We start from the raw sequence: 27,526 nt of genomic DNA, 5'->3' as shown, positions 1-27,526 counted from the left end.
GGGTAATCTATTTTCAGGCAAATTGTGTTTATTGTATTTTATTTTACTCAGCCAGAACAATTTATTTTCTGTTAACCAACTTGTTATTTGTGACTATTTGCACTCAGACCAATTATATAGTAGCTTTATACTATGTTACTGTTGAAGTCTCTTGGTCTAGACTTTTAACAATGTTGAGAGCTCACACACAAATAATTTCACACTATTTGCATCTGTAATCGTGAGGTTGATTCATTTTTTGAGCATGATGTACTGAATATACTACATAAAGGGATAGCATTTGAGCAACACACGAAACGGAAGACAAGCGTGTACAAAAGTCAGGGAATTTATTCAGTGGTATCAAAAACAGCATTAAACGTACATATCAAAAAATAGATATGATAATGAAATATATTAATTTAGTTCAATAAATATGTCAGAAAACAGTCTCTGAGGATTCTGTGGCCCCCATTTTTAGTGCTTTCGGGGGTGCTGTCTTCATCCCAGGACTGCGCTACACAGTACAGAAACATGAGGTATTTGATGGTTGCTTTCCCCAATGCGTCAGGATCGTCAAGGAGTTCATTAAGTTGCTTTGAAAGGCAGTTTACGGCATTTGAATTGTAAAAACAAAACAAGTCTGTCAGGCAGACACAAGTGAAAGAGTTGGGTACATTCATTGTTCATCAAATGGAGAAGTTTGATGGGTTATTTCTGCTGCTAAGTTTTGGCAAAAAATAAAATAAATAAATAAAGAGTCTGTTATGCTTCCTTTGGCCAGCTCGGAAAGCAAATTTGAAAATATCAGTCACAATTCCTGAGACGAAAGTGAATCAAACTCTAAGGCCTCTTCCACAATGTAATTGTAAGTCTTGATTATGATTATCTAAAGCAGATACCTTCATTATGTCATCCATACAAAAAAGGGAAAAAGATCGTTGAATAAAGACTACTTAAATACTTTTTAACTTCCTGATTCATGAATGACTTTAACCACAGCTATAACGCCCTCTAGGCTGGGTGTCAGTCATTCAACATCCACAAAGGAAGCGGCGTCAACAAACAATACTGCTTAACGGTAGCAACAAAACTCCTCGCTCCAGGTTCCATTCGCACACCCCCTGGAACCCCCTCACGGACCCGACTTTGAGAACCACTGGCATAGACGGACCACAAACTTGGCACCTTGGGTGTGTCCCTGGGCAATGCCTCCCCTCGTCCCCCATTTTTAAGTCCAGTGATACCAGCATCACCACATCAAGTGCGTGTGTGTGTGTGTGTGTGGGGGGAAGTAGGGTGGCACTACTAGTCAGTTAAGAGTCTCTTTAGAGTCCGTTCAGCAGCTGGGGGAGGTGGTGATGGGGCTGTGCAGGAAGGACAGCTGACCGGTGGACGAGTGCACCGGGATGGACACGGGGAAGTTGAAGACCGTGCTGCTGTTGCCGATGGCGGGGCTTCCCGCCTCCGAGGAGCAGGTGGAGGAGGCCAGCACCTGGGACTCGAACTGCAGCAGCTGGCCCATGAAGCTGAAGTTGGGCGAGATGATGCTCCGCCGCTGCTTGACGAACTCGAAGGCCTCGTCCAGCTTCACGCGGTTGGTGCGCATGAGGTAGGCCAGGCAAATGGTGGCCGAGCGGGAGATGCCCGCCTGGCAGTGCACGAACACGCGGCCGCCTTTGTTCCGTATCGAGTCTGCAGGGAGGGAGGAAGGAAAGACATGGTTAGTACAAAATCAAATGTTTCATTAGGTGACACAATGTATCAGAACATACTTGGGCTGGGCAACAATTGAGCACTTTCGCTTGCGGAAATAGGTGAAAAATCGTTTATTAATATTAATAGAGGCAAAAAAATTGGAACACTCATGATGAAGATATGAAGTCGAGATGAAGTGATATCGCCCGGCCCTCGTATCAGAATAGTAATTATGTTTAGCTGCAGACAGCTGTCAACGCCGGGAGGAAGTAACAGGCAAGCAATAACACCCCCCAGACTTCTCAGTTGCTATACAAATTCAGCGGTGATACTATACTAGCTAGCGGCTCTGTCTCATTAAGCCACAGGAAGAGCAGTTTAATAGGGGCGACACGGTGGGGGCTCGTGGGAGCTCTGTTCCCCAAGGAGACAAGCTGAATGGACAAAGGTAGGGGGACAGTCCCCCCACTGGGGCTATTGATCTGGGAGGAAGGCCGCCAGGGAGTGTGGAGAAGCTGCCTTTTGTTCCCCTCGAGAACAAAGACTGGCACAGAGGGGGCCATTCAAGGCACCGCCAGCCACTGCCCCCCCCCCCCCCCAGTAGATTGGGGGAAACAGGCTTTCGATTCAACATTAAGGGGGGGAGCGATGATGTAACTGCTATTGTCGGGGATCAGATAGCCAGCTGGTCAATTTTTGGAGGGAACTTTTAAATTGTAAATGCAAGTCACTGCATCATGGAGTGAAGGAAGGGGGGTTATCTTATTCAACAACCACAGTTTGCAACAGCTGTGGTCAGAAATTGCATTTTGGCCGTTGAGAGCTGTGGAGGCGTGCAGGGACTTGACTAGGGAGACCATATTATCTAAAGCCCAAACTGGTACCCTAATCACTTTCATTCGATTTCACAAATATAAAAAATAGACGATCTACAAGCTTGCACGATCCCAGGCAAACCGGGACGACTGGTTATACTCTAGTCTAAGTTGTAAGAGCTGTGGAGGCGTGAGGGGGGACTTGACAGTGACACTCACCGATAAACTCGATGGCCTCGTTGAACCAGGAGCTGATGTCGGCTTTGTAGTTGTCCTCCACCGGGATGCTCTTGTAGACGAAGGCATCTTCGAAGTGGTTGGGACAGTTGGCGGAGACGTTGATCAGGGCTGTGATGCCCAGCATGTCCAGCATGTCCTTTCTGGAGGCGTGGTACGCGCTGCCGAGGTACAGGAAGGGTAAAATCTCCACCGGGCCTCCCTAGAAAACACAAAACGAATCAAATACTGATCAGTCACACGAGCTACGTTTTTCCCACAAAAGCAAAGAAACAATTACTCTGCTCTCATTTAACAATGTAGGTATCAATTGGGGGTAAATAACATACCTGATCGTATAGAGGCGTGTTGCACGGACTACAGCCGGCGGTGTCAGGGTGGCTGGCACTCAGGGGTAAGTTCAGCCCTTGTGGGGGTGACGGTTTGGTGCACAGCTCAGGATACTCAGACGAGAAGGTTTCGAAGCCACCTAAACGAAGAAACAGGCGTCACGGAAAGATTAGAAAACGGACAGTTGCACTATATTGCAGTCGAATAAATACCTCAGCCTAAAAAAAGTGACAAGTGTTGATCATGTGCGTCTATTTTGGCAGTGTTTACTCTGGGGTTTGGCATCACAGCTGGTGTGTGGTGACAGCTGTAAGCCCCATTTGTTGTGCTTCGGTTGTTAGGATACAGACACACACCAGACAAGTCCAACTATAAACTAACTAGACCTACGGAATATTAATATATGGCATTGGTTCTCAAAGTGGGGCTGTAAATCTGAGAGCTTACAAATGGAATAAAAATTGACCCTTATGTAACTCTTGGGAGTTAAGGGGGTACGCATGGCCAAATGCAGTGGTTCTCAAAGTGGGGTCCAGGGACTCTCTGGGTTCCTTGAGGGCGTTCCAAATTGGGCCTGTAACTCTGAGAGTTACTATCGAGGGCCTTTTTTAAAACCACTGCCTACTACTAACAAAGTGGAAATAAATAAACATATTTGTTGTTTGAGTACTGACTGTGATGTAATAATATGGGACCTCTCTCTTTCTCTCTCTGTGATATGTGTTCATTTGTTATGCTATGCAATGTTGATTAATTTAATACATGATAGGACCACAATGTGAACACTTGAAGTCCCCAGAACTTTTTTGTGTCTTTACTACCACGTAGCCTACCGCCACGTGCTGCCTGTTTTATACATTCCTGGCTAATACAGTACGTATGCAATCAATCAGTCAACAACTTCTGGTCTATAAATCTAATTACCTTTGAGGAAGAACGCGGTCGTGGCGCCTCTCGCGTCTCTCCGCAGGGCCGTGACGGCCAGCATCAGGGTGGCGTCCTTCTTCACCTGGCCAAAGTCTGAGCTGCGGTCGTCCAGGAACACCACGGAGCGGTACTCCCCGGACAGAAGCCGGCTGCGCGTGTCCTCGTTGGGCACGATGTGCTCGAGTCCCAGGCCGCCCCTGGCCCTGCGGCGCACGATGGTGCTGAAGCGCACGTTGGCCGACCCGGGGATGTGCGACGAGTTGAAGCTGAAAAACGAGCGGCAGTCCAGCACCAGGCAGGAGCAGCAGCCCGGCTCCTTGTCCTCCAGGAGGAAGCCGCGGAGGGACGCGCAGTCGATGGCGGGGATCACCTCCATTATGACCATAGTAGAAGTGGTAGGACGGCGGGGTGGTGATGGCAGTATTACCGGTAGATCCAAATGCATATACAGCCGAGCTTTTTCCCCCCTTTTCCCCCTTCTTATAATAAATGTTTCGCGAAAGTAGATTATATTGTTCTGGTAAACTTGTAATTTGTATAGATCCCAAATAAAACTCAAACCTCTAGTTTGAGGAAATTAAAAATAAAAATAAAATCCTAAAAAGTCAGTAGCTTAAAATGTGTCCCAAAATCCCAAATTGATCCTCCTCCTATCTTGTTTACGATTATTGATCTTTTAATAATAATATTTACTTGGGTTGTCTAGCCTATTGAGTTTTTCAAACTAGAGATCGTTGCTTTTCCTAACCACACAGCTCTTTGTAAAGCCTTTTATACAGGCAGCCTCTCCTTGTGAATGAGAGGACAAGGCGTCATAGCCCCGCCCCCTGGCACCTTGCCAGTGCCTACGTCATCGTGATCGTGTGTGCCGTGTTGTGTTGTGTACCGTTGAGCCAAGTACTCCCGGCCGAGAGTAGACCTGACAGACAGCCGTTTGAGATCCAGATTGGTTTCTAGCCTATCGAGTCGACATAATCCCAATGGATCCAGGGCCAGGCAGGCTGCAAAAAAAAGCCTAATCTTGTCAATACACATAAAAAATCACGTGTGTATTGTTATTTTTATTTAACGCCCAAAGAAAGTTCTGAATTTATAGCAAAAAGGGTTCCTGTTTACTTTTTTTTTTACATAGTAATGGTATTATTATTAGTACTTTTTATTTATTTTCATTTTAGAGGTATTAAAATATATTAAAAGTCCTCAAATTGGCACTTTAGAAATGTACCCTGGCGGCTGTATACACTCATACTGTATGTTGGTTTGTTAAAGGACCACTTCACCACTTTTCAACCTTCTCAATCTTCGTATAATAGGTCCTCACTCCTCAGTAATAATCATGAAAAAATGGCACGATTTTCTTCTACTCAGTCTGTGTCTCATAGGACGGCTGTGGGCAGTTTAGAAACCGTCTTCCAGTGACATCATCATTAGGCAGATTTATTTTACAAAAATATTTAGATTTTCATTATTGTGAGAACGGTGGCTTCCATTTTCGCATTGCAACTTTTCAGGACTAGAAAGCCTGCAGTTTTTATTAGCTTGTATTACCCATTGATGATGTCACTGGAAGACGGTTTCTGAACTGCCCACACCCTCCTATATGAGACACAGACTGAGTAGAACATTTGTTCATGATTATTATTAGTGAGTACCTATTATATGAAGATAGGTTGAAAAGTGGTAAAGTGGTCCTTTAACTGTTAATTGAGTGAGAATACAATGTTGCACATCATCATCTGGGGACCCCCAAAATCTTTTTTCCCCCAGTTTGGGAACCATGTTGTATAGCCTACTGTGGCCTACAGATAACAACTAGAAATGTAATGTAATAACAGTATAGGCTAATGTAAATGTGCCTAAATGTAAAATGGATGTGAGGAGGTGAGTTTGTGAGTATGGGGCTTTAGTTCACCTCAACAATAATATGAAACAACTACAAGAAGATGCACACCAGATTTATTAATATTTTAATCGTAGTATTAATATCTACATTGATACTTGATTTTTGACTCTTGATTTATTTTTTTATTTGAAGTCCTTGTTCTTCACCAAGTCCATTATTATGACTAGCCTGTGTGTAGACTTATCATTCTACACTGTTTATGTGAAAAATACCAGTGTCAACAGATAAGGAATTTGGCAAATTTTCCATGATGTTATTGTTGTTAATTAGATTTATATGTTGGCCTCTTCAGATGAGAGTTGACAAATAACAAGATAATAAGTCAATATCTGTCCCGGGGACCATAAACGTTTATTCTTTGTTTTTATTAGTCGGAGGTACATAGTGTTCAATGCCCCGAGAGCACAAGCTGACCATAAAAGTTAATCACTGTATAAAAATCTGAAGTCCAGTAAATTTCCACACTCTGGAACCAAAACAGCAGCTTTACAGGAAGACCGGCAGCAGATGGGGATCTCACCAGAAAACATGTGATCTGTTGTCTTCCCCTTAACTATTATCTGTCTGTCTACCGCGGTTCACCTCCAAATCAATAAGCTGTCAATAGGTAAACACGATTACTGTCACTTTGGTGTGTGTGTGTGGTTGGTTAGCTTGCTGACTCACAACAGGCGCCGTACTGCTGTGTCACTATTAGGAAGCAATGCAGTCATTCTATAGGGGACAACACTGCTTGCTGACGAGAAGATGAGTGTTTCTCAAAACCACAACGCAAGGACATGCCAGTCAGAAAGGTTTTTGTTTTGAAATGTGAGATTATTGTAAGCATGTTGCAATATGTCCATGTTCAAACCTTTTCAACTGTTGCCACACAGTGAGCAATGCAACGTCATCTCTCAAATTATCACAGGGATATAAAATATCTTCTAGTAAAAATAAAAAAATAAATGCCATATTTGCCACTGTATAAAAATAGGGTCTCAAGTGGTTAATGTGTGTTTTAAATCTACAGAGTAACTACTAACTGAATCTGTCAAAAAATTGTAATGGAATAAAAAATACAATGTTTGCCTCTGAAGTATTAAGGAAATAGAAGTAAGTAAAGAGCCTTAAAATTGTACTTGAGCAGTACTTAGTGACTTTCCACTACTGCGTGAAGGTGATCTGTATGGCCATGGTGTACTGTACAGCGCAGAGGACATGACGTCAAAACAGTTCTATCTGGAGTTGTACAATGTTTTCATTCTTGCGCTTGAGAAAGAGGGAGGGATGGTGAAAGAGAAAGAGAGCGTGAGACATAGGGAGGGAGGTACAGTGCATGGGAACCAAGGAAGGAACTAAAGTTATCTCAGCAGCATGCAAAAACTCTCTAGCTGCTCTAAAGCTCACACTCTCGTACGATGAGTCAACTGAGACACGTCATGATGGCTGGAATGTTACACACTGCAAGAGAGAAAGACAGAACAGAACGGGGGTCCAAACAAATTTGGGGAGGCTCTGAAAACATTGTGTACCCAAACATTATGTCCTCACACTGTAATGCTGTGTTTCCCCCTACCGAAGGCGATGAATGACTTACAACAAGGTCACCAGGTTAAGGACAGTGTAAAAGATGCAAATTGAGTTTAGTAATCTTCCTGTCCAGAAGTGGGCCAAGTGAAACTAAAACCGTTTACACCCAAAGGCAGAACAGAACCAGCAGTACTGGATGAGCTCTCACTGACTCCCCCCACTAATTGTTTTCGTCACTGTGTTAAGTTGTTTTAACACGTTTTAAGGTGTTGTGGTTTTAACACTCTCGGAGACTTGATACAGACTCTTTAAATTGTTAAATATTTACACCAGTCTGTATCTCAATACTGAGGTTTAGTGTTAGAAATCAACTCTCAGAGTAGGCTATATTATGTTTTTAGATGCAAGATTATAGTTTTTAATTTAAACAAATTTAAGAGTTTAAACACAACATTGATCCAGGATATAAAACAGGATTAAATTTAACATTATAACATAGCGGCATACAACCTCTCATGATAATTTTTACTTATAGCATGCCACCATGTACAGTAAGTTATTTTTAAAGAGTCTGAAGCTTTTGTGGATCTGTATCATAAGCACGATGTACTGTACTAAAACATAAGACTGGCCTATAGTGAACTAATGTCAGATTTATTTATGAACTTATATCAGCCTGTTAAACATCCTTCTTGGGAAACAGCAATTTCTCTTCAGATTTATGATTTGCCATGTCCTCACAAGACTAATTCTGTTGTTCCAGCGTGAACATGTTTATGCCTGCAAATAAAACTTCTGTATAACTACTGTTTTTGATTCACATAATTTTAGAGTGTAATTAACAGTGGCTCTCTCGTCCAGAAAGGGAAGTGAAACGATATGGTTGACAACATTGAGGTATTTCCTGAGCCATGTCTCTGTCATTTGTGTCTGTTTACTGTCACCATCATCACCGTTGACAACCCCTGAATACGGGAAACCACACAGCTGATTTTGTACAGTATGTCCTCACGCCTGCAACAAAACTTTGTCCAGATAATTACCATGGTATAGCCATTTACATATTACATATCTGTAATTTGATAAAGGTGGGGGTTGCAACTGCTTGATATTGTCACTCACCATAGAGTCACCACGAGCCATATTTCATTGTGATGTGGTTTATGCGTCTCATTTGTTAGTTTAGTTCACAGAGGCTACACCCACGGAACAAGTTACCATTTTAGACACTTTTTCACAGGTAGATGGCACAATGAGCGAAACCTATTATTCTACAGTGTAGCTTGTTGTATAAATAGGGTCATTAAATTGACATTTTAAAATGAGACATTTTGAGGGGAAAATACAGCATGTTGGTGTTTCTGTGTTGCAACAGGAAGTTGCAGTAATGCAGAGGCTGTTAATGCTTCATCATCACACTTAAATGAAACGCATGCACGAAGCACACACACACACACACACACACACACACACACACACACACACACACACACACACACACACACACACACACACATGGTCAGCCTCATCATGGTGGTATTTGATAGAAAGGAATCTTCATTATGTCCCAGAAGGAAGCCATTAGGTTACATGGTCAATTGGGCATGCAGTCAGATGATTAGTGATTCTCAAATATCCCTATAATCTATTTACTGCTCTCTCTATGGTCGGTACACTATTTCTAAACTGAACATATGACTAACAATTATATACAAAACTATAACGATAAGGATTTTCCTAAAAATACAATATGCTCAAATATGCCCGACAAAACCTTTTTAATTTCAAGGACCCACATTTTGATAATGCATTACGCCCTGGATCCCCCATTTGATAGCCTAATCTTTTAATATTTTTTTATCTTTTGGAGCTCAATCTAGTTTGGTTCCTTTTCTCTTTGAGTTACAGACCAGGGTTCATGTGGTTCCTACTGTAACTATCAATCATTTAACCACTTAAACGTGGTCTGATCTTTCCTCCCCCTCATTTCTCGAAATAGCTTATAGCAGATCTATAATAGCGCAATACCTGCTATTTTCATCAAACCCTGCAGGGTTCCCAATCCCCATGGTATACTAGGTGGGGACCCCCAGGCTGGAACCCCCTCAAGGACTCCCACCTTTGTGTGTATCTGACACAAGAAAACATGTGAAATTGGACATTTCATTCTGCATATGAATATACTTATACCTTTGGTACTGAATTAAAGTATATTTTGATGCCAAGGCTACTTTTGTACCTGTACTCAAGTACAATTTTGAACACAGGACATACAACAGAGTAGGCTAGCTAGTATTTTATATTGTGGTTTATTGTGATTAATTAGTAAAAGTATCAGTAAAACTCTTTCACCACCGACTAGAAGAGTGTGGGTGTACAGTTGTACACACTCTTCCAGAGGTCTTAATATATCTGGCTGCATCTTCTATTTATTTCTGGACGTTTCTGGGCGTCAACCTTTAACCAGTATATCTACAGTCGTTCAAATCGACACGACAAATATTATATCTATAATCTAATAGTTCAATCATATTGCAAGGTGATTATTTATACTCCTGTGTAGCCTACTTGTGTTATTAGCCTATTGACAATGGCAAGTCACGTCAAGTCAGAAAGGCTTTTCTTTTTATTTCTGTATTTTCGTCTTTTATTTTTCTTTCTTCTTTCGGAATGTTATTGCGAACGCCAATGAGCAAGTAATCATTGTTTATATATTTGTGTATACGTAACATGCATAAACAACAAAATACAAGACGCGTGTGTGTGTGTGTGTGTGAGACTGTGTGTGTGTGTGTGTGTGTGTGAGTGAGAGAATGTGTGTGTGTGTGTGTGTGTGTGTGTGTGTGTGTGTGTGTGTGTGTCTCTCAGCTGGGAACGAGGCTAGTGTGTTTGTGTGTCGTGGTGGTGAGGAGAGGAAATAGAATCACGTTCGACAGGAAACCAACTCCAGCCAATCAGCGTGTGCAAAGCGTCCTAAGCTGACGTCAACCCGGTACTGATGAACACCCGGTGGATGAAAGAACAACAGAAACACAGCACAGCGCTCATTCTGATTAAACAATAGCTTTACATTATCAAACACCATGCCTTTCGATATGAGGAGGTGAGTAGGGGGCTTTAGTTCATCTCATTATCGGTGTGCACGGACATTTTGATGTGATTGTGTGCGTGCGTGCGTGTGTGTGTGTGGGTTGTGCATGGATGAATCAACGGTGGCCGGAGACTGCCTGTTCGCAGGCAGCGCAAGTCAAGAACAACTTCTTCTAGCAGTATCGATCGGTATCGATTCAAACAGTTCACACATGGCTACATTGTTGCGACATTGTTGCTAAATTGTAGCTACATTCGTACATTGTTTCAGCCAGCTAATGTTGAATCACTGTTCCCTTGGTAACTGTGTTTCATCAAATGTTACGTGTTTTGCATAAGTCAGTGATTTGCTCAAATAGAAATCTATCTATCTATCTATCTATCTATCTATCTATCTATCTATCTATCTATCTATCTATCTATCTATCTATCTATCTATCTATCTATCTATCTGATAATCTATCCCTGGCCTTTTACCCCTTTTTACCTCTATGATATGATGATTTCCTGTTTTGACTATTGTGTATATTCTTACGTCTCTAAATTTAGATTAATTGAAAATGGTGGGCCCTATTGTAAACAAGTGTAATGCTTTGTCCACTCACAGTCAGTACACAATACACACATTTCTGTGTATTGGCTGCTCTCTCACTCATTCTGTGACTGTCACTGTATGTCAATTAGGGAATGCACTGATTAATGACCCGTACATGGGTATCGTCTACTACTACTTTTTAGATTATTCTGCTGTGGACTGGCACCACTATAAGGATTTGGTGTGCGTAGCATCCTCTTGCACAGAATTCATGTAATAGGTATTAGGAAATATGATTACTTTCATAGATGCCAGGGGCCAATGTTTATCTGTTGTATATGATAGAATTTGTGCTCATTGAAACATGGTGTGTGATATATCATGAAGATTTATTTGTTTCGCTAGCACAAGAGGATTCAATTGGCAAAAAACAATGGCATCGGCTGTTGGCCAAAATTGTTATTTTTACGATGGTGCATCCCTCAATTCACTTGTCTTCAGTTTTTGTTATAGTACCAAATCACGACAAGTCGTCTCACAACACTTTACATAATGGGAGCAATAATGAACCCCCCCCCCCTCTTAATGGGAAGGGGGCTGAGAGAGAGAGAGAGAGAGAGAGAGAGAGAGAGGACAATAGGCTAACAACAATAGTAAGTGTAATCTACTACACATACAGTGTGTACTGTATTTAGATAATGGACAGCAACCCTCACTTTACATAACAATTATTTACATTAAGTTAGGCATCCATTTATCAGTCGCCCTGTCATGAGCCCTAGTCAACAAACGACAAGGTCAAGGTCATGTAAATAGCATGCAAAAACAATGTACTACTTGAATACCAGGTAAACCTAGCATCTAGCCTAGCCTAGGCTCAAGTCTAAGTTCTGACAAAGAGTCTTTTCTTTCTAAATATTGTATTATCTAAATATAATATAATTAATGGACTAAAATATGTAGGTTTGGCCATGTGGTGAAACGGGGATAATTTAGTTGTAACGGGACATCTTAGAGTTGTGCAGAATGTGTCCAGGACTTGGGACACCCATCCTGAAACTGGGACAGTGCCGGACAAACCAGGACAGGATTTACAGCATGTACAGGTCTTGAAACACAGTCTGTCAATACTAGTGCACACACACCCTAAAGTAACCCACAGGCAGGATATTGGCACACGACTAACATTTGCTTATTGGTCACCTCAAACTAATTGAACAGGCCAGGGAAACGGTGCATGAATGTCCTCCACAAACACTGTGAAGATGAACGTTGGTTGCACCCAAGGGAGTCAACAGACACTTCATAACTGTCAGATAGTCAAGAGTTAACAAGTTACCTATAAGTTAACCCAGATAACTGTCAGATAGTCGAGGGTTAACAAGTTACCCAAATTAACCCTGATAACTGTCAGATAGTCGAGGGCTAACAAGTTACCCAAATTAACCCTGATAACTGTCAGATAGTCGAGGGCTAACAAGTTACCCAAATTAACCCTGATAACTGTCAGATAGTCGAGGGCTAACAAGTTACCTAAGTTAACCCAGATAACTGTCAGATAGCCGAGGGTTAACAAGTTACCTAAATTAACCCTGATAACTGTCAGATAGCCGAGGGTTAACAAGTTACCTAAGTTAACCCAGATAACTGTCACTTAGTACACAGCTAACAGACAACTAAAGCAGATATAACTGTCAGTTAGTCCAGACTAGAGTGGTTCCCAAACCTTTCGGGTCGAGACCCAAAAGAGAGATTAGACGTTTGCCTGGGACCCAAACTGGTGAAAATAGCAGATCTATAAACGCACAACACGTTGCAATTGCAAGCTTGTAGATTGGCTATTTTCAAATATATATATATTATATTATATATTATATATATTTTCTAAATGGAAAAGAAAATGGGATGTGTCCCACAAATGGGTCCGACCCACTGTTTGGGAAACAGTGAGTTAGTCCACAGTGAACAGACAAGCAGATAACGAGTCTTGCCCAGGGACATTTCATCACATAGACCAGGTCGTGAAGACCTTTTGATGACCAGACAGCCAATCTCTACCCACAATCTCTACACACCATGATGAGATATTTATTGGCAGGGTTGTTGTCAATTAAGACATTCTTACTCGACTAAAAGCCATAGGAAATTGTTGACTAATTGATTTTGAGACCAGCCAGAGAGCTGATCACCATGTGTGAATCATTACTTCTACTGACAAATACATGATGAGGCTGAAAAGACAAGACTATATTCCTTTAATGTATGATGTAATTGATGTATTACTCTTTCAAGTCTGCACTGAAGAGACATTTGTTCACTTAGGCTTTTGGCAATTAGTTCGTTTTAGTTTTTTCTGTATTGTAAAGCGTCCTTGGGTTTCCTGAAAGGCGCTATATAAATTCAAGATATTATTACTTAATGACAACTCAAACGAAATGAAAAAAAAAAAAACATAGAGGCTGATGATGTCATTATTGACGATGATTTGGGTAATTGTATTTAATTCACAACCCCCCCTCCCCCGCAACAAATCTATATGTTGTTATACCTATACCTTAATTGGCCTCAGATCTAAATGGGTTAAACCACTGCTAAAAGGATATGACGTCAGGGTATAACTGGTATAACTAGCTCTCAATGATGATGTAATAAAGATGTGGATTAAAGGACCCAATGCCAGAGTGTAATTGGTTTTCGATGGTGACGTAATGACGATATGTTTTAGTGTCGGGAGAATTAAAGGTAATGCTCCTGTGTATACATGTATGTAATCTGGCACCACTGCCGTATCAGGCACAAGTAGTCATTACGTAATTTGCTGGGAAGGTGCATACGCATCAAAAGTGTCGCAAAGTAACCACAGTCCACAGTATACCGCTAATCAACTTCAAAAATTACATATACATACATATACACAGAGGCATTTAGTATTAATATCACTATAGTCCAATATTAAGTAAATTTAAAGCAATTGACAATTTAAAATAAATAATTATACTGTATACGTGATAACATATTTTATTTCAGTTTATATTTCTTTTCATCGATTATCGATGATTTATTTTTGTTTGAGAAACTAAAAAGGGATCCAGAATAATTCTAAATCGATAAAACTGTATTTCTTTTATAGATAGAAACTTGTACCATACTTCATAGTACTACTTTTTTACATGCATAAAGTAGGTAGGTAGAAAATAGCTAAACCTAATAATTCAACATTTCAAACGTTCCTTCACAGAGAAGCTGAGATTTGACAGTTTGTAGCGGTCGACAGTACTTGCGCGCTCTGCTTGCGCTCTAGTAGGCCATTTACTTTTTGTACTTCCCACCAGGCCGAAGGCGGTTACTATACTTTGGTCCAACATTATCATACCATTGGTCCGATCGACTACCTACCCCAAACCCTCACCCTAACCATAACCGCGAGCACGGGGCAGCACACCTAAACCTAACCCAGAGTCGAACCAATGATATGTCGGACCAAAGTATGCTCCCCGCCGAAGGCATGGGGAAGAGAGTGTTTTTCACTCCGTCCGTGTGTCCGTCAGTCTGTGTACAGCTAATCTCCGGCACCGTTAATACTTATCATTTTCAAATATTTATAAAACCCACAGAAGCACTTTACCACTTTCACTTCAATGTTTAATCTTTTTATTATTATTATTATTTTACTAATTTTGGGTGACACTAGTATGACGAGGTAGCCTATTAATTTACGAAAACGTTGAAATGTGGATATACAAGGTTTCTGCCCGACAGCATTGATTTACCGTTTATGCTTGACAGGCTGAGCCCCACCATGACAAGCGTTTGATTTATTACCTAGATAGCACTCTGTCCTTTCAGGAGATGAGTGGATTAAAAACATAACGGGCCGATTATGTCATTAACGACGATGATTCTGGTAATCGTTGTTGCTTAAACGGTCGCATGCTGTAAATCGCTGTGGGCTGACCTTGTACCATAACGAGGTTTTGCTGACCCATCAGTGTCCAGATCTATCACTCAGTCACTCCGCTGTGAGTCATTTGTTCATTCTTTTCAATTTGCTCATTTTCTTTGGAAAGCAATCATGTGCCTTCATGTCTCTTGGTGTTGCTAAAGAGATGCAGGAACACACTGTCCCCACCATTAATGAAAGACTGCCCCCCCCTCATAATGAAGCACCAAGGGAAAAATAAGCTGGTTTGTACAGTAGGTGGTGGAAAGAGGGAGGTGTTGGTAATTCAGGAAATTGCAAAACGCAACCGGTAGTAAAGTGGGCCAAGAGATGAGAGCTCTCCAGGGTCCATATTAAGATTCATAAACACAATGTTCTTGAACCAAGAAAACACAAGAAGCTCATTAACTGTGACTGAAAACAGTGCCGTGCACACACAGGTCATGCCATGTACTGCTTTATAAAACAGAAAATGTCTTCCTGGCTTCTTGTCGTCATCACTTGGCCGATTGTCTCGGATCAGTGGATGAAAGAAGGAGACTTGTGTGTGTGTGTGTGTGTGTAAACACTAGTGTTCCACAGTCAGGATGTGAGGCGGTGCAGTCCTCTTCATCAACAGCTCGTCCCGTAAACGTAAACCACAAGCAGGGAGGTCTGTACTCTGTAGTAATGCCCTCCATATCCTGCCAGGCTAATGCTCCTTTAAATGCCACCGACAGGCACAGGGTTATGTGTGTGTATGGAAAGAATAGTTGTTATAGGTTATAGATGAAACGATGAATTGATTAATCGATCGACAGAAAAATCATTGAATACAAACAATGTCACTATCTCTAATCAAGTAATTGCTTCAGTGATCTATCTAAATGTTTATATTAATAAGCGTTAGTTACAACTTAATCGAAATGTGAATACTTGCCTTTGCGGTATACAATAACAAAGTATTTTCTGCTGCTCGGGTTCAGATAACTTAACTGAGCATTTATTTAATATTTACCAACCATGATGTTTGTGCTTTGCAACCTTATTTTACCATCACTTTGTGGCCCAGATTAATCGAATAATGGGGGGGAGGATGTTGTCCAGAAACACCCATAAGAGAAGATTTGCCCATTTCTTTCAAACGTATGAAATAATCTTTAAGTCGACCTTTCGGTCGTGAAGCCCTAACCATGCAACTCCTTGGGTCTAAACAGTTGCAAGGAGTTAACGCTAAAACCGTCTACACCCTTTGGTGTGGTTTGGGCCATTGAATTCCATGCGTTGAATCACTAGGGTCAACGTGGGTCAACGTGCAACAGGACATATCACACCGCAGGGACAACACAAAAACCTTTGGTGTGGTTAGGGCTTTAGACCTTCATCAGGTCAAACGGGCCCAATTTCTTTCTAAAAGAAACACTCTGGAACCACCAATCTGGGCATCCCTTGACCCCACTTTGAGAACCAGTGGTGTGTAGACTAGAGCGGTGCTTTCCAAACTTTTTAGCATGTGATGACCCAGAAGAGAAATTAGACATTAGTGCGGGACCCAAATTAGTGAAAATGTGTGAAAGCAGATCTACAAGCTCACAACGCGTCGCTTCACGCTGCATTCTGAGCTTGTGGATCAGCTATTTTCGCTGTTTTTCTAATTCATGGAATTTCTTTAATTATTTTCTTTGATTTCTTCATCAAATCACTGACATTTCTTTAATTTAATTTTGTTTTTGAAATAATAATTTAAAAACCAAAATGTAGGAAACTCCCAAAAAAGGGACCCATAAAAATGTGTCCCATGTCCCACAAATGGGTCCCGACCCACAGTGGTCTATAGAGAATGAAGGGTGGACCAGGGTGTGGCAGGGATCCAGGGTTCTTGTGAAGCAGGGAGGGGGCAGGTGGGGGGGCCGGGGTGTGGCAGGGATCCAGGGGTCTTGTGAAGCAGGGAGGGGGCAGGTGGGGGGGCCACACGAGCCAAAGCGGCAGGGTGTGGGCCTCAACAGGAAACACTCCCACCCTCACTACTTCCGATTATTTCGCCGCATGCATGGCAGCTCTCGCTGGAAGAAATGTGCACAGATGTGAGTGTTTTGGAAGGAGATGAGGGGAGAGTATGTGTGAGTGTGTGCATGCTTGTATTACTATACTTGAGGGCCACACGTCTCTGCACGTATAGTAGAAATTGAGAAATACACAACGTGAGGACACATTTTCCTAGTCCTGAAAAAGCTTTGTTTTTTATGGTTAAATATCCTTGGAGTCGGGGGGCACGCAGCACAGTCTGTAGTGCTGATTAATTTGATGATTATTTTATTTTATTTTTTAGAGTTAATTAGGTAAATATTCAAGTTGGGATTAGGCATTTAGAAGTTATGTTTACTAGAGTAGGGTTGGAGATGGAGTTATGTCCGATTTATAGTTAGTTGCACTACAGAGAAATTAGACAAAATTGTAAGAAATGGCATTCATAAAATATAGCCTTCATAAAATGTTGATCTCCTCACAAGTATAGTGGTACGAACCTGTGTGTCTGTTGAAAACCTTTCATTTCCCAAAAAGGGCATGTGCACGACGGCTCACATCACAGCCTGTGAGCAGAAATAGTTTTGCTGTGGAGCAGCGTGGAGTTGGACGGTGACCGACCATGGCAGTTTCTGATTCACAGTTCCATTTACAAGCTCGTAATATTCACTTGACAAAAATATATTGCCCTTATGCTATACATGGAGCTAGGGCTGGTCGCTGTACAATGAAATCATTACTCTAGGAATTTAATTTATACTCTCGTCACATAATCTTGAAAACCAAAGAGCACTGACGCAGTGCAACCACAGTTTTATAAATACTTCATACTATTAATAATACATAATACTGTAACTTACTAATACTGAGTCTTAAAGGGATAGTTCAGATTCTTTTTACTTACGCTGTATGAAATACTTGCCATATAGTGGTTGCAACTGTATTAATTGATTGCCCGAGTTCCGTGGTGGGACTCCTGCTCTGGTTTTGTTCAATATTAACACAATATAGCTTACATTGCTATCGTTTTCATTTACACGATATATGATCCAAAAAGCGTCCATATTTTGAACGAGAGGCGGATGAGGAGCAGAAATGAAGCGCTAGTATATCCATCAGATCAAAACCACGGAGAGCGCCCTAGATTTTAGCAGATACGAGGCATTCTTTCTGCCGCACTAACGGCTAAGTCAACGGGAAGCTAATATGGCGTAGAGCGCGAAGGGTGGTGGCCGAGAGTCGGACTGAAAAATTAAAAAAATTAAAAATTATTTTCTCTCGCCTGGTATCATTGAGGATGTGCTAGGACGTGTACACACGTCCAATGCATCCCTCGATTGAATTAAACGGTTAAAGGACCACTTCACCACTTTTCAACCTATCTTTATATAATAGGTCCTCACTAATAATCATGATAAAATGTCACAATTATTTTCTACTCAGTCTGTGTCTCATATTGAGGGCTGTGGGCAGTTCAGAAACCCGCCCAGACGTGCAGATTTCTTTTGAAACAAGATTTCTTTACAAAAATGTTTAGATTTGTATTATTGTGAGAACGATGGCTTCCATTTTTGCATTCCATCATTTGTATTGTTGAAATGGGACATTATTTTACTTTTGGTACGTTTTGATGCCAATACTGTTGTACATTTTGAAGTGTGTGTGTGTGTGCATGCATGCGTGCGTGCATGCTTGCATGTGTGTATATAATGGCCTTGTTCCAGACATAACATTCCACTACTGTGCCGTAATATCACCGTCTATTGAGTACAGAATGTGCTCTTTTTCTCAGCCAAAGCTGAGCACATGGTGTTTACATAGCGTTTCTAATATTTATACTCTCTCTCTCTCTCTCGCTCTTTCTCTCTCTCTCTCTCTCTCTCTCTCTCTCTCTCTCTCTCTCTCTCTCTCTCTCTCTCTCTCTCTCTCTCTCTCTCGTATTTTTCCTCAGATTGGATATCTACAGGAAAGTGCCAAAAGATCTCACACAGCCCACGTATACAGGAGCATTCAGTGAGTAGTGCCAACACTAAACGTCACTAAAACTAAACTCTTTATGTTGTGTTTTCTAATTTCCAGGCCTCAGATAGTCGTAAAAACACAGTGATTTAATTCAAAAGTTTTTAATTCCAAAACAAAAAACGTGTTGTTGCACTTGAAACCGTAGTTTGAAATGCACCCAGACGTTGTCTTCCCAACCAATCAAGATTCCGCAACATTTTATGAAGCCTCTGCGTCCTTTAATTTTTTCAGAGGTATGCAAAACCCTACGTAGGTGGGTGTTTTCTGCTATACGCTTTTGGTATGCTTCACCAATTTTCAACCAAGCACAAATATAATTGGTCCTCACTAATGTTCATGATAAAATAGCAAACCTTTTTTCTACTTGGTCTGTGTCTCATGAGAGGGCTGTGGACACCATACATCATAATGTAATAGACTGATTAATAAGCTAGCTAAAGTACAAACATAAGTCAAAACATTTTTCATTGCTTGTCATGACGTTTTGTCTCGTTTTACAAAATTGGCCTCTTCTGCTCTACTTTCCCAAATGGTTCACTTTATTTTATTGTTAAGACTTAAAAACGTTGCGTCGCCCACACACTGGCACACAGCCATAAAGAAAGACTTCAAACACTGTTGGTAAGAAAGCCAGTATGTCTGTATGTAAATGGTACAAAACATTAGCCCCAGGTAAAGTAGATGGAGTGATTAAACGCTTACTGGAACAGGTTAGATTGCTCCAGGAGCTTAATATTTGAGGTACTTGTCACAGAGAGAGGAGGGTGGGGCCTGTCGTAGTACAACTACTATGCGAGGAATGTTAATGACAGCCTCTTTCACCGTCGCTGCAGGAAATTATGGCTTGTTGTCACAGGAAATCAAAACTTTGTTTTTTCAGGAGAGTCAATTTGTTTTGTCATCGTATTTGTATACTCATCGTATTGATTATAAGCTGCTTGGCAGGATACTGACTACTGACTGACTATTGAATGATCAGACTTTCAGTTTCACAATCATTTTTTTTATTTTTGATTATTCATCGGCCAAGCCCAGGTGACAAAGTGGTTTGTTTACTCAGCTGTCACGATGTCAGGGAAGATTTCCTCTGACAAAAAATAGGTATTTTGATCTTGATCAACAATGTGTAAATGTGCTGGAGATGTTTCCACTTTCCATTGACTTATCAGCAGCAGTACTAGTTGAATAAATACAACCCAAATTGGGCGTTAATGTTATCAAGGAACTCCCTTCCTGCCTGGTTTACATCATGTCCACCGCCTCAGGCTGAGTCTGAGAGCACTGTGTTGAGTTGAGGTATGGAGTTACTGCTTGTGTGCACTCTGCAGGACAACACTTATTACTGTATACAGCAGTGATTATCAACCTTTTCAGGTCGTGACCCCCCCCCCAAAAAAATGTATCATATTTGAACTGGAGACCCCCACCCTGATAAGCACTTGGAATGTAGGAGTTGGGGCATTGCATTTAGTTTGACTTGGTTCCACAGATAAATATTGTGTAAATAGCAGATCTACAAGCTCACAACGGCTCATGTTGTGAGCCTCTTTCTTATATTATTTGACAATTTGGCCAATGATTGACCAGATTTTAATAGTATTTAGCGTGATTGCCCTAACAGGGCTTGAAATCAAATTCATTGATTTTTTTTAATTCATGAAAATGTTAGCTTTTTATGCAATGTTTTTTTTTGCTTTATTATAATAAACTAACTAAAAATAAAGGGCCCGCGACCCATAAATGGGTCCCGACCCCGTGTTTGGTAACCAGCCTGTGTTTTATGAATCCATTTAAAACACAACCACATGGAAGGATGAGTTTTTTTGTCGTCTTCAAACCCACATTGTGTGAGATCTTTTCTTTTTACTGTAAGTGATTATTTAATTTTTTTGTTGTCTCGTCAATATTTCCATTGTGGAGCAGCTCTAGGTTTAGGCTCAGTAACTCATTACTCTGTGATCTGCATGTAATCCCCTTACTCACCCAGAGCCCAGAGGCCTGTGGACAATTATACGTGTCCTTTGATGGAGCCGGATCGGTGGCCGATGTGTCATGGCGACACTCCCTATTGTTTGTGTCTCAGTTAAACATTACCTTCTGCCGCAGGTTGAGCTGGAAAATAAACTCAAGTACGTTTGCTCAAGTACTGTTAGTACTTCAAGTACAATTTTGAGATGCATTCGCTCAACTTGAATATTTCCCTATTTAGCGACACTTACTACTTATTAAACTACATTTCAGAGGTCAAATTGTCCTTTCGACTCCTCTACAGTTACTTTACAGGTTTAGATTATTAATGCAAAACATCACATTCATTAACCACTTAAGCCCTATTTTATGCTTTGTCTATTTGAACATAGCCGATGCGACGCGCTGTGAGCTTTTAGATTTGTGACAATTTGTGACAAGATTTGTGACAATACTTTTGTACTTTCAATCAAGTAAAAAAACTTTGAACACAGGGTTTTTAACTTTTAACTTGAGTATTTCCACCACTTTTACTTTAAAGAAGTCCTCAGCAGGTTGTCCTGTGTGACGCTCTGTCGACCACAAGGCCAGGTCTCGTGAGGTCTAGCTAGGATACTGTTGCCACGTAAACAGGCTTCACAGTTCACACCTGCTGTGTGTGTGTGTGTGGAGCTTCTAATAACTAGAATATAGTATAATACGTGTGTGTGTGTGTGTAACAGTGTGTATGTATCTCGTGCCAGATTAACCACAGTTACGCAAGCTTGGATCTCTTACTCCTATATATAACCTAGGAAACGTATGACGTTTTATATGGCAGATTTGTTTTCTTTTTTTGATGCATTATTAGATTACATTTAATAGACAGCCTGAGCTGTTGTCAATTATACAATTATACACATTCTCCCTTTCCCTCGGTTCAAAGCAGTGGTGGAAAGTACTGAAATACTTCCAACTTACTTTCAGAGGCAAATATTGTACTTTTTACTTATTGCACTACACTTATTTGACAGCTATTGTTAATAGTTGCAATGCAGATATATAGTTTTAACATTATAAAACATTGCTTCAGCCCTATTTTATACTTATTTTGCTATTTTCAAAAACATTTGACAAATGTTGCTGTACTATTTCTTTGGTACTGTACTATTTATATTTTGATGCCAATACTTTTGTATTTTTACTCTAGACAATATTTTAATGGAGGACTGTTACTAATAGGCTACCACAGTATTCTTATATTGTGGTATTGCTAATTTTACTTGAGTAAATAATCGAGTACCGGTACTTCTTCCACCACTGGTTAACTGCTCATTATTGTTTGTTTCAACTTCTTAATTTGGTCTCTTCCTTCATCGTAGTCCAATGCCCTGCAGGCTGTGCAGTGAGCCATGTTTGGTCTAGGGGTGGTTGTCAGCTTGTGAGTTTGGTCCCCAGGAAACCCGAATTGACCGGTTTCCGAAGGCTTACGTTGGCATGAGATCACCCTTCTCAAAAGAGATCTGTCGTAATGGCCGCCCGGTGCATTGGCATCCAACAGTATTCACCAAAGGAGGCTCTTTAAAAAGCAGTGTAATGGCATGCTTAACGCCGCCTGTAAAACAGAGCTATTTACAGAACATTTTTATGACTGCTGTGATTTTAATTGAGGTCAATGGCTTAGATCAGTCTTCCACAAATGGCCATGCACTGTGTGACTCATTTGCTTTTGGCCTGTGCCCTGAAATTGGATTATTATTTTAAGTCCAAAACAACATGTTTAGCCCACAGCGACTTAAGCTTACCCAGAGCAGTGATTCCAAAACATTTTCATGACAAGGACCCCCAAATTAATCTGTGATTGGCCACGGCCCCCCATCTGAAAAGACATTAAAGTATTTGTCCCCCGAATACTTTAATGTCACACACTTATAATTGTCTTAACTCCAGTCCTTGTCCTCCTGTGTCCACAGTATCCATCCTGTGCTGTGTGTTCATGTTGTTCCTGTTCCTGTCAGAGCTGACGGGATTCATAGCCACTGAAATGTAGGTACACACACACACACACACACACACACACACACACACACACACACACACACACACACACACACACACACACACACACACACACCTTCATCATTCTCAAGGTGGAAACATTGTACTGTACGTCCAAACCATTCCTTTTCAGTATGCTCAAATGGATCCAATGTACTTAATATTTTACTCACAAGCTCTTGTTAATACTTTTTATTGGTTACATTTTTATCAAACCCACAGACAGACTAATGACTTTCATGTTCACTCACTTGTGAACTTGTAGGGCATTCATTTACATTTAAAGTTGAAATATGGAGATACAAGTTCTCCCCACAGCGATGAAATACTGTAATGGTTTCTTTGTCGCCACCCAGGATAAGTCTGTTGCTGCAATATGTGCAATCCACTGACTGATCTTTAATAATGTCACTGCTGTGGTTATAATGATGACGACGATGATGTTTTCTTCTGGCCCGACAAAACGGAGACAGTTTCTCACAGGAAATTGGCCTTGAGCATGCGTCAGCTTCTCAGTGCTTGGTTAAGAGGCGACAATTTGGGCAGAGGAGCGACAGGATGGAAATTACACTGACTATGACAAGTTATTCTCCTTGCAGTTAGGTTGAAGATAAAAATACATGCAGGGAAATATTATAGTCTTATTGAAATAGCTCTTCAGTCGAGTTAGATTTATCTGGGGTTTAAATTATTTTATTCAACCTCGTTTAACAACTATCCCCTGTCTTTTTGCTTCTGTTTGTCTGTGTATCTGTCTGTCTGTCTCTCTGTGTTGTTTTATGGTTTGTGTTGACAGCGTAAATGAGCTGTATGTAGATGATCCCGATAAAAACAGTGGCGGGAAGATAGATGTGAGTTTAAACGTCAGTTTGCCAAACTTACACTGTGATTGTGAGTATATAAACACATATTAAAATATATCTTCATCTTCTTCATCTCTTCTCTTCATTGTATTTACTTTTCTGAATGTATGTTATGAGTGTCCTGTTATGACAAGTTATGACCCGTGTTAACTGCCGATCTTATCGGACGGACTCATTATGTTTCCTCGTTATCGTTTCGTGTCACATGTCCATGGGGGACAAATGAGAATGCAGATAAGGAACACGGCTTGTTAAACCAGAAAATGGTTTGTTTACCAGGCCCTGTTGTGTAGACGGGTGGTGGTGTTTTTTTTTTGTTTTACTGGATAATGATAATTCATGTATCTTTCTATTGCTTTTCAAAACAAAGCAAACGGCAAACGGACCACAACAAAAAAACATCCGATAAAGATTTTAAAATTAGAACACTCACATGTAGAACGGCCAAGAAAAACACTTGACACAGAGAGAGGTTTTTCAAAGCGACTACTGATAATGTAGACTTCTGATAGTGTAAGTGTCAAAGTGGAGTCCACGGATCCTCTGGCCTCAATGAGGGGGTTCCAAATAGACCCTTAGAGGTCTGTAGCTCAGAGTGCACAAATCGAACCAAATGGGCAATTTCGGGGGTACATTTGGTTCTATTTTGTACACTTTCAGAGTTGTGGGGGTGCTCGACATAAACATATTTTTGAATCAAGTGCGTCATCAGGGGTACAGGTGTAAATAAGTAATTTTTGTGCAAGGAAATATAAACTGAGGGACAGGGAGAACGAGGAGGAAAGAAATGAAATAGCAAAGAGAACAATGCCTGTGTAAAGAATTACATTGTGGGTAAACTTGTGCATTTAATGCGTGTGTGAGTAAGAGTGTGTTATGTTGGCTTGCAGTCACACAGCTGTGGAACATGTGTTTGTAAAGGTCTCATTCTTTGTGTTCCAGCTATTACTAATATGATGTGAATGTAATTCAATTACTAATGCTATCTGACTGTAATATAATCACTAATGCTATTTGAATGTTTGATTACTAATGCTATCTGAATGTAGTTTTATAAGCTTTACTTCATTTCATACGTGCATCATAGCTCACTGTTATCCAAACAGTGGGTCGTGACCCATTTGTGGGTCACGGACCAATTTTTATGGGTCACAACTAGAGTACAAATCCCATTTTCTTTTAATACATTAAAAACATAAAAAAGAAACTGATTTACATACATTTTAAAACAAACAAATCTAAGAAATTCCATGCGAGTGACCTTGTAGGTCGGCTATTTTCACTAGTTTGGTTTCCAGGCAAAGTCTAATCTCTCCCTTGGGTCTCGGCGTGAACAGTTTGGGAACCACTGGTTTAGATTTAAAACGTGGGATGGTTGAGCCACCATAGATGGGAGACGGGACGTGCAAATGTTTGAGATGAATGATTTAAAATGTCTAATGTCTCTTTTGGGTCTCGACCTGAAAAGTTGGGGAACCACTGCTGTAGCTGTCCAACTTCACTGGAATGCATTTAAAGCCGTATTTTGCTCTGCCGCTCTGCTTTCGTCTTTGAGTTAATCGTTAACTGTCAGGCAGAAAGCTTGAATCTTGTTTATTGCGAAATGATTACCGTACTTTGTAGTTTGACAAAAAGCATCAAGCTTGTAGATCAGCCAGTTTTGCAATTTAGCGGATTATTTGTCAAAAATGTAAACTTATTCAATGTATTCAATTAAATCGTATTCAGAACACTATGTACAAAAGAGAAAAAAGGGGGGGAAATGGCGGGAGTGTATGATGCCTCCTTTCTATGGGAATATGCACTTACCCCCCCTTGTGGTTACCTTCACTTGTCAGGGTATTCCACATTTTGGTGGCAGAGTAGTAGAATGGGAATTTTCCCATGGTTATAAAAAATATTGGTATTTAAGTCTACCTATTAACAAGAGCTTGTGACGGAATAATAGCCTATCTAGAATTGGATCCTTTGGAACACAGGTTATTTCTTCCATTTCCTGGGATATACAAGGTGTCCGACAACAACTACATTTTTGAAGGTTTAGTTTTTTTTATCAGTGAACACTCAACACTGTTTCGAAAATATTGAACCAATGAAAAGTAGTAAAAAGCGCTTCAGACAAAACCTCTTAACCCTAAAAAACTGTGCTAAAGCAACTAACTCCACCACCTCTCCCCCTCTCACGGAAGTAATTGACAATATATAAATTCACAACACCAACTTTGATGAGGCAGTATTGCTTCGTTTTAAAAATATAAGGATTTCTTAATTTCCTGAAAAATGTGAATTTGTCATTTCCTGATTATACATTTTTTGTGTGGATTTAGATGGTTTCATTCTGACAGCAGAGATATTTAACCTTATCAAACATCATCACCTCAAGTTCAATGTGTATATACAGCAAGAACGGAGACATTGTTTCATCACGGAAAGCTGCTATTTCCATCCGTCTCCACCGTGTATCCGTTTTCTCTATGCGCAACACTTCCACAGTTACAGCCAACTTTCAGGCACACACTCGCTGCAGTGCGCCACTGACCTTTGCACGTTGCCAGAATATGATTTGTGACTTGATGGAAAAGCAGAAAAAATGTGCAGCAGTAACCTTTTAATAATAATAATCACACACGCCCACACATCCGCTCTATGTGGAAAGGCTTTTAAGGCTCAGAGAGCCAAGCTAGAGCTTCTATTAATGCTCTGTATATGGAGAAAGTGCCGCTTTGGATTAGACGGCGTCTCAAATACCAAACGGTGACTCTTCTTGGTTGGCCACTTGACAGCTTCATCTAGCACAGTGGTTCCCAAACCTTTATAGCCCGTGACCCAAAGGAGAAATTAGATGTTTGCCCGCGACCCAAACTAGTGAAAATAGCTGATCTTCAAGCTCACAACGTGTCTCTTCGCGCCGTGTTGTTTTTGTTTGTTTTCTAATTTATGGAATTCTTCAAGAAATTTACAAAATGTAGCTTTTTGGGGGGAATGTTTTTTTTAAACTGTCTTGAAATAATAATTAGAAACAAAATGTAGGAAAGAAAATAAAGGGACCCATAAAAATGTGTCCGTGACCCACAAATGGGTTTCGACCCAGTGTTTGTGAAGCAGTGATCTAGCAGACGTTGGTTGGGGGCCAGCCAGCCAGCCAATACGTAGACGGGGTATCTGAAAATAAGCCCCTGGCAGGTCCAGCATGCCAAGACGGTGTAGGGATGAGAGAACGGGGGAGGGGAAGCCTGGGGTTGGGGGGGGGGGGGGGGGGGGGGGTTGAGGGGCAGGAGGGGTGAATGGAAAAAAACAGCCAGAGCATGTCGGAGGGATGGAGCTATCGTATTGCTGTCGGGTGGAAGCCTTGTACGTCCATAACTGTTACGGTTTGGAGAAAAAAAAAAAAAAAACCTGTGTTACTTCCGATGGATCCAATGTAGTTATTATTTAGTCCCATAGAGTTGTGGTTAATAATACTTTACATTGGCTCAGTCAGTATTTATGAAAGCACTTTCACTTCCAGCGTAACTTATTTTGTGTGAAGGTAGCCAATCTACAGCCTCACAATGAGCTTCAGAGCTTGTAGATCGGCTATTTTCGCTGCTTTGTGAAACACTGTGTGAATGACCCTACATGAAGTAGGGTATTGAGAAAACGTAGTTCATATCCATATCTTTCAAC

The 27,526-nt window shown here is 40.8% G+C and overlaps 2 protein-coding genes across 2 annotated transcripts in view; one reads left to right on the top strand and one right to left on the bottom strand.

Moving 5' to 3' along the window:
- Positions 1–312: 312 nt before the first annotated feature.
- Positions 313–4,716, bottom strand: dusp1 (dual specificity phosphatase 1). The gene is made up of 4 exons (XM_080773910.1): positions 3,984–4,716; positions 3,059–3,198; positions 2,712–2,931; positions 313–1,674 (listed from the first exon to the last, which is right to left on the bottom strand). Exons 1-4 carry the CDS (start codon positions 4,429–4,431, stop codon positions 1,319–1,321), a joined length of 1,164 nt encoding a protein of 387 aa, XP_080630036.1. The 5' UTR covers positions 4,432–4,716; the 3' UTR covers positions 313–1,318.
- A 5,660-nt stretch (positions 4,717–10,376) lies between these two features.
- Positions 10,377–27,526, top strand: part of ergic1 (endoplasmic reticulum-golgi intermediate compartment 1) — a 28,097-nt gene continuing 10,947 nt past the window's right edge. The window contains exons 1-4 of the mRNA XM_080774827.1: positions 10,377–10,504; positions 18,922–18,983; positions 22,913–22,985; positions 23,794–23,888. Coding sequence (XP_080630953.1) covers positions 10,485–10,504; positions 18,922–18,983; positions 22,913–22,985; positions 23,794–23,888 — 250 coding nt within the window. The 5' untranslated portion in view covers positions 10,377–10,484. The remainder of the gene's footprint in view (positions 10,505–18,921; positions 18,984–22,912; positions 22,986–23,793; positions 23,889–27,526) is intronic.

This window comes from Protomyctophum bolini (genome assembly GCF_963924005.1).
Source record: "Protomyctophum bolini genome assembly, chromosome: 10".
In the NCBI taxonomy this organism is placed as follows: domain Eukaryota; kingdom Metazoa; phylum Chordata; class Actinopteri; order Myctophiformes; family Myctophidae; genus Protomyctophum; species Protomyctophum bolini.
This window is presented reverse-complemented; position numbering and strand designations above follow the sequence as displayed.